This window comes from Budorcas taxicolor, chromosome X, assembly GCF_023091745.1.
Source record: "Budorcas taxicolor isolate Tak-1 chromosome X, Takin1.1, whole genome shotgun sequence".
In the NCBI taxonomy this organism is placed as follows: domain Eukaryota; kingdom Metazoa; phylum Chordata; class Mammalia; order Artiodactyla; family Bovidae; genus Budorcas; species Budorcas taxicolor.
In genome coordinates this window covers 16,793,877-16,814,109 of record NC_068935.1, presented here as the reverse complement: position 1 = coordinate 16,814,109, position 20,233 = coordinate 16,793,877, and the positions used below count along the sequence as shown (strand labels likewise).

Genomic DNA, 20,233 nt, shown 5'->3' with positions numbered 1-20,233 from the left:
GAAGCTAGACACAAAGATATATACTGTATGATTCCATTAATGTGAATTTCAAAAACAGGTAAAGTTAATTGGTAGTGACAGAAGTTATAGTAGTAGTTACCTGGGAGAGGGAGGTTCACTGTGAAGGGGCATAGGTAAATTTCATGTGGTAAGAGAATTGTTTTATACCTTGATATGTCTGATGGGTACATGTGTGTATATATATATATATATATATATATACATGTAAATATTCATCTATTTTCTTGTACATTTTACTGTATCTAGGCTATACTTTAATTAAAAGGTTAAGGAAAAGATAATCAAAGATCCACTCCATCTGTGCCACAGTGCAATCCAAAAAACAAACAAAAAATAAACACACACACAAAAAAACAAAACAAAAAAAAATAAACACAAACATAAACAGAGCAGATACTTTATCAAGTTCAGATCACCTACTTGATTATAGTGCTAAGACCCTTTGCTTGCACAACTCAGTCCTTATCATTTGAATAAACTGTATAATTGTTCTACCAACAGCTACCCACTGTGTGCCTGAGGACAACACTCTTAAGAGAATCAGCAGCAGGCAACGGTAGTGTACATTACCGCCTACAAAAATAGTAAGGCCTCTTAACTGACTTGTGGCTAGCAGTTAGACTCAAAAATGCTCCACCAGTCTCTCTGCCCACAGGATATTGTGCTGCTGAATTGGTAATGCCCATTTTCATTTTCTATGGAAAGAAAAGTAAAAGAGATAGTTCGAGATTGCATTGCTGGTCAGTATCTGATTGAGAAATAGAACAGAGGTCTGTCAACTAAGAAGTTGCTTTATGACATAGATTAGAGTAAATAAGGAAGGAAAGAAGCATTTAAGAAAAGTAGTATTACCAGGGAATCCAGGAAGGCCTGGCTGTCCTTTTGCTCCAGGGGTCCCTGGTAATCCAGGCAAACCAGTTTCTCCCATAGAACCTTTGGTACCAGGGTTCCCTGGGTATCCAGGCAGACCAGGTTCACCCTAAAATATGAATAAAAAGATAAAACTGAAGTCTCTACATGATTTGGATTATATAACAACATAAAATTACTCATAGAGCTTTTACTGGATGTGAGGTATTCTGTTAAGTGCTTTACATAAATTGCTTCATTTAATCATCAAAACAGCCCTTTGAGTTAGGTTTTATCATCTCCATTTAGAAATGAGAAGATTGAAATCTTAGAGAAACTCAAGTGCCTAAGGTCTCTGGTAAGTAGCAGAATTGGGATTTGAACCAAGGTCTGTCAGATTCCAGATCTCATGCTATTCCCATGAAATGTAGATGCATTATTCCCTTTAATACTAATAACTCTATAAGAAAGATACTATTATTCCCATTTTACAGTGATATAGCTAATAAGTGGTGGAATCCAAATTTGGGTCCAGGTAGCTTGATTTCAAAACATGTGATCATCATCCCTAGCATGCTACAATGAAATTAATTGCTTACAATAAGCGTGGCAAATAATAACCACAGTCGGTTCTATTGTAAAAGAGAAATTTCACATGAAGAAGTCTATGAATTCTTCACTAGACATCTAAAATCCCCATTTCTTCCATGAAAACTTCTAGGACAAAGACAGCTTATCCTAAAAATTAGGGTAGGTTCTTATTCCATTATGTTTATAATGGTTTCACATATGCATGTCTTAACTCTTCAACTACATTGAAAACTTCTTTGTGGTCAGAGATAATTCATATATAGCTACTTTTGCTCAACAAACATTTGCATTGTTTTCTTCTAATAAAGCCTTAGAAGAATTCATGCCCATTTTCACAATTAAAATAATTTTTCTCAATAACAGTGTGAATATATATGATAACACTAAATCTACCACAGTGTTCCCTGCTCTGCTCATGAGGACCGTGACCTGTCCAACAAAGTATTCAACATCACCTACTGAATATTTCCTTCTTCATTTAGTGCTTATGTTTGTCTAGGTGCATAAGATCATTTATTTGTGACTCAAATGTTTCCACATTATGTTAAAAGCTTTTTAAAGGAATGACTTTTCTCCTTACATCCTATTTTTTTAAAAGTTAACAATCTCGCACTTGGAATACATGTATTTTTTTCTGAACACTTATAAATCAAACATGTGGCACATTTTTACACACATAATAGGTATACAATTAAAATTTGGATTGAACTGGTTCCATCTTAGGCATTTACACAAAAATCATTGAATAAAGTATCATAATTCTTGTTATTCATGAACCAATGATATTTATATATCAAAATTAAAAAAGAAGAAAATGACATTATCCTGCTAGTGGTAAACATGCAAGGCAGTAACAAACTTTTGATTATTTATAATAAAGTATGTTAAATTCTACAAAAAACCCCATATTGCAGTTTCAAACAGTACTTGTTTCCTAATACAGTTCTTCTTACCACCCTATGGCCTTACTCCTTCAAACCAACTAAACTGTAAAAAAGAAAGTAAAGATTTCACTAGAACTTCTGAAAAGGACTAAAATTTTCTCACTTAAGTTTCATCTAAGCTTTTATTATTTATACACTTGCAGAAAAAAATAATGAGTTTCAAAAAAATATACACAAGACGTGAAAAAAGAAGAGAGCACTCAGAAAATCAACAAACTGGCCAAGAATCCTGTATATCATTCTGAGAAGGGAAAATTATAGTCTATGTAATACTCTCAGCAAAAGCTAGGCATGACTTCAGTTCAGTTCAGTTGCTCAGTCATGTCCGACTCTTTGCGACTCCATGAATCACAGCACGCCAGGCCTCCCTGTCCATCACCATCTCCCAGAGTTCACTCAGACTCACGTCCATCGAGTCCGTGATGCCATCCAGCCATCTCATCCTCTGTCGTCCCCTTCTCCTCCTGCCCCCAATCCCTCCCAGCATCAGGGTCTTTTCCACTGAGTCAACTCTTTGCATGAGGTGGCCAAAGTACTGGAGTTTCAGCTTTAGCATCAGTCCTTCCTTCCAATGAATATCCAATGATCTTTAGAATGGATTGGTTGGATCTCCTTGCAGTCCAAAGGACTCTCAAGAGTCTTCTCCAACACCACAGTTCAAAAGCATCAATTCTTCGGCGCTCAGTTTTCTTCACAGTCCAACTCTCACATCCATACATCACCACTGGAAAAACCATAGCCTTGACTAAAGCGACCTTTGTTGGCAAAGTAATGTTTCTGCTTTTGAATACGCTATCTAGGTTGGTCATAACTTTCCTTCCAAGGAGTAAGCATCTCTTAATTTCATGGCTGCAGTCACCATCTGCAGTGATTTTGGAGCCCCAGAAAATGAAGTCTGACACTGTTTCCACTGTTTCCCCATCTATTTCCCATGACATGATGGGACCAGATGCCATGATCTTCGTTTTCTGAATGTTGGGCTTTAAGCCAACTTTTTCACTCTCCTCTTTCACTTTCATCAAGAGGCTTTTTAGCTCCTCTTCACTTTCTGTCATAAGAGTGGTGTCATCTGTATATCTGAGGTTATTGATATTTCTCCCAGCAATCTTGATTTCAGCTTGTGCTTCTTCCAGCCCAGCATTTCTCATGATGTACTCTGCATATAAGTTAAATAAGCAGGGTGACAATATACAGCCTTGACGCACTCCTTTTCCTATTTGGAACCAGTCTGTTGTTCCATGTCCAGTTCTAACTGTTGCTTCCTGACCTGCATACAGATTTCTCAAGAGGCAGGTCAGGTGGTCTGGTATTCCATCTCTTTCAGAATTTTCCACAGGTTATTGTGATCCACACAGTCAAAGGCTTTAGCATAGTCAATAAAGCAGAGTAGATGTTCTTCTGGAACTCTCTTGCTTTTTCGATGATGCAGAGGATGTTGGCAATTTGATCTCTGGTTCCTCTGCCTTTTCTAAAACCAGCTTGAACATCTGGAAGTTCACGGTTGACATATTGCTGAAGCCTGGCTTGGAGAATTTTGAGCATTGCTTTACTAGCGTGTGAGATGAAGGCATGACTTAAATATACTTAAACCATATGTATTTACATTTATTCTAATATCAAGCTTTGATATAACTCTTCTAAAATTTAGATATAATTGACATTATTTTCAGGTGTATAACATAATGATTCAGTATTCATATATATGATGAAATGATCATCATGGTAAATTCAGTTAATACTAATTTTTACATAGTTATACATTTTTTGTTCTTGTGATGAAAATGATGAAAAGTTTTAAACAATTTTGAATATACAGTATAGAATTATTAACTATAGTCACCATGCTATATAGTATATCCCCATCACTTACTTATTTTATTGCTAGGAGTTTCTACTTGTTAACCCCTTTCATCTATTTCACCCACCTCCACCCACCCCTGCCTCTAGCAACCACCAATATATTCTCTGTACCCATGTACTTGGTTTTTGTTTGTTTTATTGTTTTGACTTTATTTGGTTTTAGATTCCACATATAAATGATATCATATGGTATGTCTTTGACTTATTTCATTTAGGATAATACCCTCAAGGTCCATCTAAGTTATCACAAATAGCAAGATTTCATTCTTTTTTATACATTACTTCTTTATCCGTTCATCTGTCAGTGGACATTCAGCTTGCTTCCACAGCGTGGCTATTGTAAATACTGCAATGAACAGAGGAGTGCAAATATCTTTTCCAGTTATTCTCTGGATAAATACCCAGAAGGGGAGCTGCTGGATCATATGGTATGGTTCTATTTTTTAATTTATGAGGAACCTTGGTAGTGTTTACCATAGTGGCTGCACATATTTACAGTCCCACCAACAGTAGGCAAGGGTTCCTTTTCTCCACATCTTTGCCAGCACTTATTTTTTTTTTGATAATAATCATTCAAAAAGGTATGAGGTGAGATCCCATTATGACTTTGATTTGCATTTTCCTGATGATTAGTGATACTGAGAACCTTTACATGTACTTGATGGCCATATGTACGCCTTATTAGAAAAAAATGTCTGTTCAGAGTCTATGCTCATTATTTAATCAGATTGGTTTTTTGTTATTGAGTTATTTCAGTTCTTTATATATTTTGGATCAGTTCAGTTCAGTTCAGTTCAGTCGCTCAGTCGTGTCCGACTCTTTGCGACCCCATGAATTGCAGCACGCCAGGCCTCCCTGTCCATCACCATCTCCCAGAGTTCACTCAGACTCACGTCCATTGAGTCCGTGATGCCATCCAGCCATCTCATCCTCTGTCGTCCCCTTCTCCTCCTGCCCCCAATCCCTCCCAGCTTCAGGGTCTTTTCCAATGAGTCAACTCTTCACATGAGGTGGCCAAAGTACTGGAGCTTCAGCTTTAGCATCATTCCTTCCAAAGAAATCCCAGGGCTGATCTCCTTCAGAATGGACTGGTTGGATCTCCTTGCAGTCCAAGGGACCCTCAAGAGTCTTCTCCAACACCACAGTTTAAAAGCATCAATTTTTCAGCATTCAGCCTTCTTCACAGTCCTATTCTCATATCCATATATGACCACTGGAAAAACCATAGCCTTGACTAGATGGACCTTAGTCGGCAAAGTAATGTCTCTGCTTTTGAATATGCTATCTAGGTTGGTCATAACTTTTCTTCCAAGGAGTAAGCATCTCTTAATTTCATGGCTGCAGTCACCATCTGCAGTGATTTTGGAGCCCCCCAAAATAAAGTCTGACACTGTTTCTACTGTTTCCCCATCTATTTCCCATGAAGTGATGGGACCAGATCCCATGATCTTCATTTTCTGAATGTTGAGCTTTAAGCCAACTTTTTCACTCTCCTCTTTCACTTTCATCAAGAGGCTTTTTAGCTCCTCTTCACTTTCTGTCATAAGAGTGGTGTCATCTGCATATCTCAGGTTATTGATATTTCTCCTGGAAATCTTGATTCCAGCTGTGTTTCTTCCAGCCCAGCGTTTCTCATGATGTACTCTGCATAGAAGTTAAATAAGCAGGGTGACAATATACAGCCTTGACGCACTCCTTTTCCTATTTGGAACCAGTCTGTTGTTCCATGTCCAGTTCTAACTGTTGCTTCCTGACCTGCATACAGATTTCTCAAGAGGCAGGTCAGGTGTTCTGGTATTCCCATCTCTCTCAGAATTTTCCACAGTTTATTGTGATCCACACAGTCAAAGCCTTTAGCATAGTCAGTAAAGCAGAAATAGATGTTTTTCTGGAACTCTTTTGCTTTTTCGATGATGCAGCGGATGTTGGCAATTTGATCTCTGGTTCCTCTGCCTTTTCTAAAACCAGCTTGAACATCAGGGAGTTCACGGTTCACGTATTGCTGAAGCCTGGCTTGGAGAATTTTGAGCATTACTTTACTAGCGTGTGAGATGAGTGCAATTGTGCGGTAGTTTTAGCATTCTTTGGCATTGCCTTTCTTTGGAACTGGAATGAATACTGACCTTTTCCAGTCCTGCAGCCACTGCTGAGTTTTCCAAATTTGCTGGCATATTGAGTGCAGCACTTTCACAGCATCATCTTTCAGGATTTGAAACAGCTCAACTGGAATTCCATCACCTCCACTAGCTTTGTTCGTAGTGGTGCTTTCTAAGGTCCACTTGACTTCACATTCCAAGATGTCTGGCTTTAGATTAGTGATCACATCATCATGATTATCTGGGTCGTGAAAATCTTTTTTGTACATTTCTTCCATGTATTCTTGGATACTAACCTCTAATCAGATATATGACTTGGAAAATTTTTTCCCATTTAGTAGCTTGTCTTTTCATTTTGTTGGTTTCCTTTCCTGTGCAGAACTATTTTAGTTTGATGTAATCCCACTAATTTATTTCTTCTTGCTTTTGTTGCCTTTGCTTTGGTGTCCAGTTAAAAAGCTCATTGCTAAGACCAGTGTCAAGGAGTTTACTATCTGTGTTTTCTTTTAGTTTTATGGTCTCAGGTCTTATGTTCAAATCTTTGATCTATCTTGAGTTGATATTTGTGTATGATGTAAGATAGTGCTCCAGTTTCTTCCTTTTTTTTGCATGTGGCTGTCCAATTTTCCCAACACCATTTATTGAAGAGACTGTCCCTTCTCCACTGTATAATCTTGGCTTCTTTGTTATAAGTTAATTGACCATACATGCTTGGGTATATTTGTGGGACATCTATTCTGCTCCATTGATCTATGCGTTCATTTTGTGTGAATTTCATACTGTTTGTTTTCTTTCTGCTCAGACAACCTTCTTTCCTTCTTACTCTCCGAAAGGAAGAGAACAATCATCAGTGACTAATGGCAGTTGCAGAAGCAACACCAAGAGCTGGCTTCATATTCAGGAGAGACTGCTGTGCCTCCTCCTTGTGGTTTTGGGTAGTCCACACATTCAGAGAAACTTCTCTAGTAACAAACTACAGAAATGATCCTAGAGAGTATAGTCTTCATCCTGTTTTGATAATTATAGGTTTGAAATATAGTTTCAACGCAGGGAGTATGATGTCTCCAGTTTTGTCCATTTTTCTATTGCTTTGGCTATTCTGGGTGCTTCCCACACAGCTCAGTCAGTAAAGAATCTGCCTGCAATGCTGGAGACCTGGGTTTGATTCCTGGGTTGGGAAGATCCCCTGGAAAAAGAAATGGCAACCCAACCCAGTATTCTTGCCTGGAGAATCCCATGGACAGAGAAGCGTGGCAGGCTACAGTCCATGGGGTTGCAAAAGTTGGACACGACTTGATGCTCTCTTTGGCTATTTGGGGGTCTTTTATGATTCTATACAAATTTTAGGATTGTTTGTTCTATTTTGTGAAAAATGTCATTGGAATTTTATAAGGATTGCAGTGAATCTATAGATTGCTTTGGTAGAATGGACATTTTAACATTATTTTTTCCAATCCATAAGCATGGAATATCTTTACTTTTGTTTATGTCTTTTTCAATTTTTTTTATCAATGTCTTACAGTTTTCAGTGGACAGGTCCCTTTGTTAAATTTATCCCTAGATCTTTTATTCTTTTGGATGCAGTGATAAATGGAATTGTTTTCTCAGGTTTTCTTTCTGCTAATTCAATTAGTGTATAGAAACACAACAGATTTTTAAAATATTTATTTGGCATCCTACAAATTGAATTTGTTTATTCTAATAGTTTTTTTGTTTTTTAAATATATAATATGTCACTTGCAAATAGGAACAGTTTTAGTTCTTCCTTTTTTATTTGATTGCTCTTTACTTCTTTTCCTAGCCTAATTGCTCTGGCTAGGACTTCCAATGCTATGTTGAATATCTTAGAGGAAAAGTTTTCAAGTTTTCACCACTGAGAATGATGCTAATTGTGGGCTTATCTTGTATGGCCTTTATTATGCTGAGGTACGCTCCCTATATGCCTACTTCTTTAAAAAAAATCATATGTGGGTGTTGCATTTTTTCAAATGCTTTTCTGCATCTATTGTGAGGATCATATGATTTTTATCCTTCATTTTGTTAACGTAGTATATCATATAGCTTGATTTACAGAAGTTGAGCCATCCTTGCAACTCTGGAATAAATTCCTCTCAATAATGGTGTATGATCCTTTTAATGCATTAGAGTTTGGTTTACTAACATTTTATTGAGGATTTTTTCATCTATGTTTAATAGTGTAATTTTCTCTTTTGTGGTGTCTTTGTGTGATTTTGGTATCAGGGTAATGCTGGCTTCATAAAATTAATTTGGAAATGTTCCTTTGTCCTCTATTTTTTGGGAAGAGTTTGAGAAGGATTGGTATTAATTCGTCTTTAAACTTTTGGTAGAACTCACCAATGACACTATCTGGTTCTAGACTTTTGTTTGTTGGGAACTTTTCATATAACTGAAAATGGAATATATATCATCCCTGATGAGTCAAATTTAACACTGTGAAACTAACTAACCAAAATAGTAGCACTATAAGACTAGAAAGCCATTTTTTAAACTTTTAACTGGAGGATAATTACTTTTCATATTGTGTTGATTTCTGCCGTACATCAACATGAATCAGCCACAGGTATACATATGCCCCTCCCTCTTGAACCTCCCTCCCACACCATCCTTCCCCTCACAGAGCACCCGGTTTGAGCTCCCTGCATACTATAGCAAATTCCCACTGCCTATCTGTTTTACATATGGTAATGTATATGTTTCCATGCTACTCTCTCAATTAATCCCACCCTGTCCTCCTCCTGTGTCCACAAGTCTGTTTTCTATGTCTGCATCTCCACTGCTGCTGCTGCAAATAGGCTCATCAGTACCATCTTACTAGATTTCATATATATGCATCAATATACGATATTTATTTTTCTCTTACTGACTTACTTCCCTCTGGATAACAGGCTCTAGGTTCATCCACCTCATTAGAACTGACTCAAATGTGGTTTTTTTTTATAGCTAATATTCCAATGTATATATGTACCACAACTTTTTCATCCATTCATCTGTCAATGGACATCTAGGTTGTTTCCATGCCTGAGCTATTGTAAATAGTGTTGCAATGAACACTGGAGTACATGTGTCTCTTTCAATTATAGTTTTCTCAGGGTATATGCCCAGTGAGTGTGATTTGTTGGGTCATGTGGTTCTATTCTTAGGTTTTTTTTTTGTTTTTTTTTTTTTTTACGGAAATCTCCATACTGTTCTTCATAGTAGCTGTATCATTTTACATTCCCACCAACAGTGCAAGAGGGTTCCCTTTGCTCCACACCCTCTCTAGCACTTATTGTTTGTAGATTTTTTTGATGATGGCCATTCTGACTGGTGTGAGGTGATACCTCATTGTAGTTTAGATTTGCATTTCTCTAATAATGAGCAGTGCTGAGCATCTTTTCTAGTGTTTTTTTTTTTTAGCCATCTGTATGTCTTCTTTGGAGAAATGTCTGTTTAGGTCTTCTGCTCATTTTTGATTGGGTTGTTTTCCTGATGTTGAGCTGTATGAGCTGCTTCTATATTCTGGAGATTAATTCTTTGTCAGTTGTTTCAATTGCAATTACTTTCTCCCATTCTGAGGGTTGTCTTTTAATCTTGTTTGCTGTTTTCTTTGCTGTGCAAAAGCTTTTAAGTTTAATTAAGTCCCATTGGTTTATTTTTATTTCCATTACTCTAGGAGGTGGGTCAAAGAGGATCTTGCTTTGATGTATGTCATAGAGTGTACTGCTTGTTTTCCTCTAAGACCTTTATAGTTTCTGGCCTTACATTTAAGTCTTTAATCCAATTTGAGTTTATTTTTGTATATGATGTTAGGAAGTGATCCAGTTTCATTCCTTTACATGTCCAGTTTTCCCAGCACCACTTATTGAAGAGGGTGTACAGATGGAGAGATATACCATGGTCTTGGAATGGAAGAATCAATATTGTGATGATGACTGTACTATCCAAGTAATCTACAGATTCAATGCAATCCCTATCAAACTAACAATGGTATTTTTCACAGAACTAAAACAAAAAAAATTCAAAGTTTGTATGCAAACACAAAAGACCCCAAAGAGTCAAAGCAATCTTGAGAAAGAAAAAATGGAGCTGGAGGAAGCAACTTTCCTGACTTCAGATTGTACCACAAAGCTACAGTTCTCAAGACAGTATGGTACTGGCACAAAAACAGAAATATAGACCAATGGAAGAAGAAAGAAAGCCCAGAGATAAACTCACACAACAATGGGTACCTTATCTTTGATAAAGGAGGCAAGAGCATACAATAGAATGCTTTTTAACAAGCCTGAAACTAGAACTGCTTTCAAGATCACTGTGTGGTATAACAGGAAGTCCATGTAGAAATACTTGTCAGGTTGATAACTTTTTTGCTTTTAAAATTCAACCTCCAACTAAAATAAATAAATTTATATTAAAAAAACAAATTTAATAAAATAAATTCAAATTGGTAAACTAAGAGCATTTGGATCATAGTCATTCTCTGCACTCTCTTAATAACAGGATCTCCCTTCCATTCCATGCAATAACTTAAGACTTGGAATAAAATATCATGTTGACCTCAATACACAAAATAGAAGGCATCAAAGTTGGTGAAATAGCTAATACTGTTTGTTTTTGTGTTCCATTGTAATAGTGAAGAAGCACTGCCAGTAAGGGGAAAAAAAAAAACAGGATGAGCTGAAAATATTTCGTGAGAAAGAGTAAAAACCATATTTTGTTTTATGGCGAGAAAAGTATTACAATAGTAGTCCAATCATTTGGAAGCTGTGGTTCCCACATAATTATTAAATTTTTATAGTTAAATTTATATTTGGAGATTAAAGATACCATGAACCAAGCCATGCATAAGTTCTTTAGTTAGGAAATATTAATGATAGGGATACTAAAGAATGAATGCAGAGATACTCTTAGTTAACATTTTACTAAATGATGTAGCAAAGGCAGTATAAAATAATATCTTCAGGTCTGCATGCTACTTATCTCTCCCAGGTAGTGAAATTTTAAACTAATAGGGGCAAGTTGATAAATAATGGCTCAAAGTTGCTTGAGCAGGCCAAAATATGGTACATGGGATTCAAAGTACATGTTAAGGTGATGAATTTAGAGAAAAGGTGATGAACTCAGAGAAAAATATTATGAACTAAGTTTGTAACATAAAAGGCCCTATGGTATCCTTTACCACCCAAGGAAGCTAAAATCTTTAGTAACTATAGGTCTATTCAGAAAAACCTATTCTTTATCATGCAGCCTTGGTAAATTGTATGTTTTTAAGAATTTGTCTGTTTCAAAGTTATCCAATTTGCTGTTGTATACTTGTTAACAGTACTCTCATCTTTTTTATTTCTGTAAATTTAGTGGTGATGTGCCCTCTTTCATTTCTAATTTTAAGTATGTGAGTCCTCTCTCTCTTAGCCAGTCTAGCTGAATGTTTTTCAATTGTGTTTATCTTTTTGAAAGAACAACCTCTTGGTTTTATTCATTTTCTCTATTGTTTTTAATCTCTGTTGTATTTATTGTTGCTTTAATCTTTATGATTTCCTTCCTTCTACCAGTTTTGGGGTTGAGTTTGCTCTCTTTCTAGTTCCTGAAGGTGTAATGCTAAATTCTGATTTAGGATTTTTCTTCTTCAATGCAAGCATTTACACTATAAATTTCCTTGTTAACATTACTTTTGCTGGCTCATATAAGTTTTGGAATTTTGTGTTTTCATTTGTCTCAAGATGTTTCCTAGTTTCACTTGTGTCCTCATCTTTGCCCCACTGGTTGTTAAGAATATATCCTTTAATTTCTACATATTTGTGAATTTTCCAGCTTTCCTTTTGCTGTTTACAATCTAATGTAATTAGAAAAGGATCTTTGATGTTTCCAATGCTTTAAAATTTATTAAGACTTGTTTTGTGGCCTAACATACGCTCTGTTCTGAAGAATGTTTCTTGTGCACTTGAAAAAAAATGTATACTCTGATGGTGTGAGATGGCCTGTTCTGATGATAGCCATTCTGGCTGGTGTGAAGTGATATCTCACTGTAGTTTTGATTTGAATTTCTCTAATAACTGGAGTGGCATGTTCTGTATAGGCCTGTTAGGCCTGATTGACTTTGCCCATTTAAAAATTGGTCTACTTTCTTATTGAATTAGAGTTTTTTAAAAACTATATTCTGGATACAAATCTCTTGTCTGATATATCATTTGCAAATATTTTCTCCCTTTCTTTGGGTTGTCTTTTCACTTTTTGACATTATCATTTGCAGCACAATATTTTAATGTGGTTCAATTTATTTATTTTTCTTTGTTTGCTTGTGCATTTGGTGCCATGTTTAAGAAATAATTATCCTAACCCAAGGTCATAATATATGTTTTCTTATAAGATTTTCTGCTTGTCAATTTCAACAAAAAAATCTGTCTAGAATTATGACAAGAATTGTTCTGAGTCTATAGTATGATTAGATTTTAAGAAGGAGTAATGGAAGCTAGAAACATTATACCACATTAAAAGAATGTAGTCATTAAATATGAGTTATAGAAATCTTAGATACTATCTAGTCCACCTCTCTCATCTCACAGACAAATATTATGTATAGAATACTTTATAATTTACAAAGTGTTTTTTTAATCGAATTGAAACCTCACAATATCTCTGTGTAATAGGTTATATAATTCTTTCTATTTTAGTGACAAAGTAATGAAGATAGAAAAGAATTAAGTGACTTACAAGATCATTCAGACAGACTCAGGACTCAAGCTTCTGCCTATTAATTCCCTGTCCAGGGTTTTCAGTATACTTATATTAATTATGCTTTTTGACTAACAAGGACACTCTCTTATAAAGTGTGTCATTTATAAAACAAAGTACCATCTGACCTTTTATCACTACCGTTACTTCTTAACAAGTCACTAATTACAGAATATTTTTTCTTATGCTTGACATCTCCTGATCATACTATCATGTTCCTGAAATTTTTATTCTACTCTTCTTTTACAGTAATAGGCAGGAAGTCTTCATTATGCTCAATAGTATGGGACTACAAAAATGAAAACGCAAGATGAAATCATATAACGAGATTGAAAAAAATCAATGGGAAAAACATGATTCTATGACCATTAAAAGTTTTTCTCATAACATTAAAATCCTCTTCACATCAGTTACATATATAAAGAAAGTCAAGTTCATATGTTGATCATTTAGTCTTCACCAGCTTGCTTGGCTGCACATCTGAAGTCTCTCAAATGGTGGCAATGTAAACATTTCTTTGGTTGGCTATTTCGTCTCTAATTACATCTATATTAGATATAAATTTCACTTCCAGTGTTATTACCTTCCCTTTTTTAAACTGCACTTTCATCACTGTTGATCACTTTTCTCTTTGATTATTCACTTTTTTTAAATTTCAAGTTGGTTTGTCAACGAGAGACAGAGGCAACACACCTACATGCTTTGCTGTCAATGCATGATGGGAAAACAGATTCATAGTGATTAATTACTGATAGAATTTGAAAGAAGTGAAATGACTGCTCACTGATCATGATGCACAGTAGTTATTTACATAGTGGTTTAGGGACTGAAGACTAATATACCATGGTAACTTAAACCTGATCTGTATTGTGGACTGATGTCATTTAACTAATTTGTGGTAACAAATTTGGCATGTCAGACTGTACAAAGCAAAGACTGCCTGCATCTATTAGAACTGAGTGTAAGATATTTTTTAAATGTGTCATCATTTTAAGATAAAATAATACCATCTGAAAGAAACAACAGAATACTTCAAATACATGACTTCCTGGTCTTATCAACTCTGCAAGTATCCAAGCTTAGTGTAGAATTTGCTTATTGAAATATATTTGTAGGCTGCATAGAAAAACTAAGAGTTAGCATCTTACTTAGAGAGTTGAATACACTGTGGACACTGGCCAACTGAAACATGTTTTTCTGCTGTAATTTGTTATAATTACAGAGATGAGTTGTTATGGTCATTTTGGTTCCATTATATGAATGCTAAAATTCGCTCAGTCTAGAAAAAATATGGATGAACATATTTATAAAATTTTTAAATGAAATTTAAAATCAATGAGTAAAGAATGGAGTTTGTAACAAATGGTTTTAAGTTATATGGACAATTTATTTGGGAAAAATATATAGTTCCTCATCTCACACAACATATAGAAAGGAAAAATTTAAACTCTATACTGCTAATCTGTAATTAATAAGCATAAATTTCTCTTGATTACTTCTTACAATAAGTTGATTGACTAGGCAATCAAAATATAGCCTTTTGTATACTATTAACAAGAAATTATCTTAAAAGTATTATTCAGTGAATTCTTATCTCAGTGAGAGCTTTCACTAATTCCACAATTACTTTTCTAATACTCTCAAGTTTTGTGTTGTAACTGAATGATTGAACATCATTATGAGACAAACAATTCACTGGGAGGACACTTGAAATGTATCTAATAGACAATGGATGCATCTCAGTTAGTTATAAAATACTTCTGCAAATTAATAGGAATTACTACTCTTTTACATGGTATTAAGCAGTTATCAAATATTTGAAAGTCCAATGATTCTTAAACAAGTTCTAAATTTGATTCCTTGAGAAATAACATCAAAGTTTTCACAGTGACTAGCGGCATAGAGGGATATGTAAAACTGTTTCAGAGAACTACTTCATACGTGCATTTAAGAATACTATTTCACTTTCATTAATTTTATAAGTTACTTTGCTTGTAAGCTTCTTCGAGTTAGTTGATAATATTAGGACAAAGACCAACAACTCCATACTAAAAGGGAAAGGAAAACCAAAACTAGGCAGAAATATGCCTTTCAGTTACTGAAACATGCTCAAAGAGCAAGATAGAGAGAAAATAAAGAAATCAGAAAGATCCCCCCTTCATCCTTCTTTGGATTGGCTGCAAACTCTAAAACAAATCTCCTTATAATATAAAAGAGAAAGGATGAATTTCTTGCCCAGAGATTCATGTCACACTACACTATATCTCACTGTAGCTTAAGGAAGAATTAGGAGAAAGCAGAGTGTTAAAGAAAAATCATATCTGCTCAGGCATATACCTGAGTAGGATTACCTTTGGGCCAGGAAGACCTGGAAGACCAATGCCTGAAATACCAGGATCACCTTTTTCTCCTTTCTGTCCAGGTAATCCTGGGGAGCCAGGTTGTCCAGGAACTCCAGGAGGTCCAGAAGACCCTTTTGCACCCTGTGGGCCTGTTAAAAACACATAACATGCAATCTTTTACAAAATATTGTATAGGATATATATAATGCACATGACCACACAAAAAGATTTTTAAAAAGAATTTCACAAAGTCTCATTTATATAATAAAGGGCTTTATAATCAGAATTGTATAAAAGCCTATTTTTAAAGGAAGTTTAAGTGAAAGGGAGTATGTGTTCATGCTAAGTCGCTTCAGTCAGGTCAGTCCCTTTGTGACCCTATGGACTGTAGCCCATCAGGTTCTTGTGTCCATGGGATTCTCCAGGAAAGAATACTGGAGTGGGTTGAAAGGGGGTATAGTTGGAGAAAAAAAATGTAAGTTTGTGAATTCTTTCTAAAGTTCTGTCTCTTAATTCCCACATCAAATACTTGTGTAATGAGAGAGCTCTACCCACTGACTGCTTTAGATATCACCTCAGTTGGACTCTGTCAACAACAGTTTCTTTTCTCATAACAAAGATAGTCAACCATTTTCCATTAATGGAACTAAATATCTGGGAGATTTCTATCACTCACCTGGAAAACCCATATCACCGATGTTTCCTTTAAGTCCAGGAGGTCCTGTAAGTCCTGGCATTCCAGGGAGACCAGGGTTACCCTTGGGACCTAGAAAAGTCAAATTGCTTAAAATTAACACAAGTCAGCAATATTATGGTTGCTTGGTTTCCTGGAATGGGTCGTAATTAAAATGAAAGCATGAGGCTGACCAAATCTTAATATACGATAAAGTTCCACAGATCTAACTGGACATAAGACAGGCAAAAATTATCAAGAAATCTCCTTAGGAACATATTACAATATAATCACAGCAATAGAGGGCTCCCAATACACATTTATTTAAAAATGCAGGAATCTTGTGTCTTGCCCTAAAACTACTCCAATTACCTGAAGTCTTATTTGTTGTACACATATAACTATCACCAGGACATCTCGTTTCTTGCCCTAAAACTATTCCAACCACTTGAAGTCTTATCTGTCATATGTGTATAACTACCTTACTATATTTATCACAAATAAATCCAATTTAAAGAGACTTTTAAAAAGATTCAGAAGCTTTACCGTTGAAAGCCTTAACATGTGCAACCAGAAGAGGTAACCTGTGGTTACCTCCCCAGGTTAACCAGTGGTAACCTGTCATGATACATACACCTTTGGCACATTAAGCCAGGGGTAGGTAAGAGCTGATGGAGAAGTACTGGACTATCTTCCCCCAACAGTCATGGCTACTGGGTTCAGTCATGGCTGCTGTGTTTGCATTCTTCCCAGAGCTTAGATACTTCAGTTCTGCGGTGTCACCTAGGTATTGCCCAAGGATCACAATGTTGCCTTCAACATTATTTGCTTTTATTTTTTCTTTCACACTGTCTTCTCACTTGGGAAAGAGAATGCAAAGTATATGAAAGATAGATAAGGAGATAATTCTTCCTTCCAACTACATTAAGATAATATAGTATACAGTCCAGAGCAGAATACCTGATCTAAAGGGCTCTTAGGAGGATGGTAACCAGCCATTCTTTATTGTTTAGGGGTCCAACTAAAAGACAATGGTTTAAGAAGCAGCAATAAAAAAGTTTTACTAGAAATTAAACAATCCACATTGCCTGTAAGAGTGATTAATGCCATAAAACATTACCAATGAAGGCTGTGAAATTCTTACTCCTAGAAACTTTTAAAACTAGAAATGGCAGTAATCTGTTTTACATGGCTTAATGATTAACTTGTCTGAAGGTAAGAAAATGAAAAGGGTGAATTTTTTAGGCTCCTAACAGATAACTGTCTAATTTACATATGCTACTATGTATATAAACAAAACATAGCACCTTATTTGGATGTACTTCTGATTCTGCGTACATTCTGAGGCCACAAAAAAGAAGAAATTGAGTAAAGAAAAATATCCTACAAGTCTTCTCTGTTGACATTTGTGCCAATGACAACATTTTTGTTAAGGAGAGGCCCATATCTCAGTTGCTTCAAATATCACTACACATGATAAATACATAATTACTTTGTTCCAGGGGTCAGGATCAGCCACCCAACTGCTACAGGTGGTTTATCATACTTACCTGATGGTCCTGGCAATCCAGGTGGTCCGCTCAGTCCAGGTTGCCCTGGGTCTCCAGGCAAACCCTGGTAACCTTTTGGCCCTGCAACTCCAGGAATACCTTCCAAGGATGAGTATAAGAAAGACAAGTTAGGCTGATATTATTAATCATTAAATACATTTGGCAAAGCAAGCTACCCAAACTCTGAAATATAAATGAAATACAGGAACCAGTGATATTCTGATATAGTATGAACCAATAGCACTGGACTCATTAAAATCTCCCACTTTTTAATGTAGCTACCATTAAGAACTTCGGAGCACTCAATAATTAATCCATTTTCCTCTTTGGGCTTCAGTTTCTTACACTGTAAAATGAAGGAATTGGGGCAGGCTGTCTCTACATTATCTCTTAGATTCTATAACTATCTTTCATAACCTTATATTAAGACAAATACAGTTTACTGACACTATTTTGCAGACGGTATAATGGAAAGAGAAGCTTTGCAAGAAGTAAATCAAAAAATATAACTCATTTTAACAATAATACAAAATTAGGTGGCCTTGCCTCTTTCATGATTATATACAAAATTATAGTAATGTCTTAAAGTTCTTGTTTGAAGAGAAATCTCACCAAGCCCTGCTCACAGGGAAACTTATAACATCTATGTACAAACACTCACACACATACATGGACTGACAATAGGAATGGTTTCAACACAGAAAGAACCACAAACCTTACCTCAATCTGCAAATAAACATAGTTTAAAAATTCCATGTTGTTTGAAAGGATATTCTATGCAGATTGGATTGTGTTTTATTTATTGATTTGTGCTTATTCATATTTTTCTCCTGGTGGTTCAGCTGGTCAAGAATCCGCCTGTAATGCGGAGGACCTAGGTTCGATCCCTGAGTAGAGAAGATCCCCTGGAGAAGAGAATGGCTACCCACTCTAGTATTCTGGCCTGAAGAATCCCATGGACTATCCATGGGGTTGCAAGGAGTCAGACACAACTGAGCGGCTTTCACTTCATGTATTTTCTGATGCTTTGTTTTGAATATGTTATAGTTTTATAAAAAGAATAAAGGATTTTTATTTTAAAAATCTGTTATGTTTTATATCTCATTTGCTTCTAATAAAATAACTGTAATAACACAATTGTTCCCTAGACCTACTTTCAGCAACCTTCCCCAGGGGTGAGTTTGGCTGTTCTTAGTCCAATATTTGTTTATTCTTCTAGGTTAGAATAACAGTGAACTGTACTTAAAAATCAAGTATGATATGGGTATCAAAAGTCTTTAGGAAAATAGTGTACCACTCATCCTCATTTGGTTTTTAAGAAAAAAAAATTTAAAGGGCCAGGAAATTTCCCAAACATTGAAATCTGTTTTCCAAGTAATTCTGTTTATTTATCCATTTTCTCTTGATCATATTCTATAAACTACTTTCTGGAAGGCTTGAAAGTGACTGTTTATTTTAAAGCCTCATAGTTTGTGATAGATAAACTACAAAGAAAATAGTCAAGCAAAAGTTGATCGGTGAAACAGTACAAATCAGTGAAAACTAACTTACATTACCAAAATTTGATATACCTAATTACCTTAATCCTGGATTACAAGTCACTTTCCATGCTAATAAAAATTAAACTTGATACACACCAGGAGAAAAATTCAAATAAATGCATTCACTCACCTGGTAGGCCAGGGTCCCCTTTCTCTCCTTTTGAGCCCAGCAGATCTGGATCCATTGGCCCAGGAAGGCCTGGAAGGCCAGGCTCTCCTTTACTACCTTTCTCTCCTGCAGGGCCAGGAAGTCCTGGCTGACCCTGCAAACCATCATCACCTAAAACCAACATGTGTGGGGAAGACACAGCAGATCAGGTTCATCCATCCAGGATTAATGCATATAAAGATTATTCATATGTTACACAGTTGGGTAGGCCACTGACCACCCTAAACACTCATGCACCTTATTTATTGTCTATAAATAACTCGAGCTCACTTTTACATTCAAACAACAATCTCTCTCCTGGTGTTCTCTGACAAATACAGACTGTAAAAAAAAAATAAAAATTAAATCCCTGTATGTTGTTATTTTGAGTTAATGCTTATCATATTTCATAGTATTCAAACTAAGCATGCTATCAAACTGAAAACAGCAACTACTTAAATGCCATGTCACCTAAAAACAAAATACAAGTAAAGCATTGCTCATTTTTAAGCAGTCAAACAAAAGTATTCTGTATTGATGTAAAGCAAAATTTTTAATTTTCTTTCTTTCATATATCTGCCAGCAAACCCTGAATATTACCTTTGAGACCAGGAACACCACTCCTGCCAGGAATTCCCAAAGGTCCTGGTGGGCCTGGAGGTCCCATCATACCCATTTCACCTTTGGCACCTTTGAAAAATATCAATAGGTACATTTTTACCTTTCCTTGACCTTGGAAAGATAAAAGATCAGTTTAAAGATGTCAACTAGAAAACTATTGAGTTAGAGGGAAGGTACTATAAGGTTTGCCCCTTTGCAACTATTGTAATCTTAGTGACCACTACTGTCTATATCACTGTGGTAGTTAGTCTCTAAATATGGTTTCCAA

The 20,233-nt window shown here is 35.7% G+C and overlaps 1 protein-coding gene and 1 non-coding gene across 2 annotated transcripts in view; both read right to left on the bottom strand.

Moving 5' to 3' along the window:
* COL4A5 (collagen type IV alpha 5 chain) overlaps window positions 1-20,233 on the bottom strand; it is a 247,659-nt gene that overhangs the window by 28,679 nt on the left and 198,747 nt on the right. Inside the window, exons 33-38 of the mRNA XM_052662831.1 lie at window positions 19,945-20,034; window positions 19,327-19,476; window positions 17,656-17,754; window positions 16,109-16,198; window positions 15,442-15,581; window positions 874-1,000 (exon numbers count right to left, since the gene is read on the bottom strand). Of these exons, the coding sequence (XP_052518791.1) occupies window positions 874-1,000; window positions 15,442-15,581; window positions 16,109-16,198; window positions 17,656-17,754; window positions 19,327-19,476; window positions 19,945-20,034 (696 nt within the window). The remainder of the gene's footprint in view (window positions 1-873; window positions 1,001-15,441; window positions 15,582-16,108; window positions 16,199-17,655; window positions 17,755-19,326; window positions 19,477-19,944; window positions 20,035-20,233) is intronic.
* LOC128070697 (small nucleolar RNA U3) lies at window positions 7,155-7,365 on the bottom strand. The gene has a single exon (XR_008201669.1). It is a non-coding gene; the product is annotated as a small nucleolar RNA U3 (small nucleolar RNA).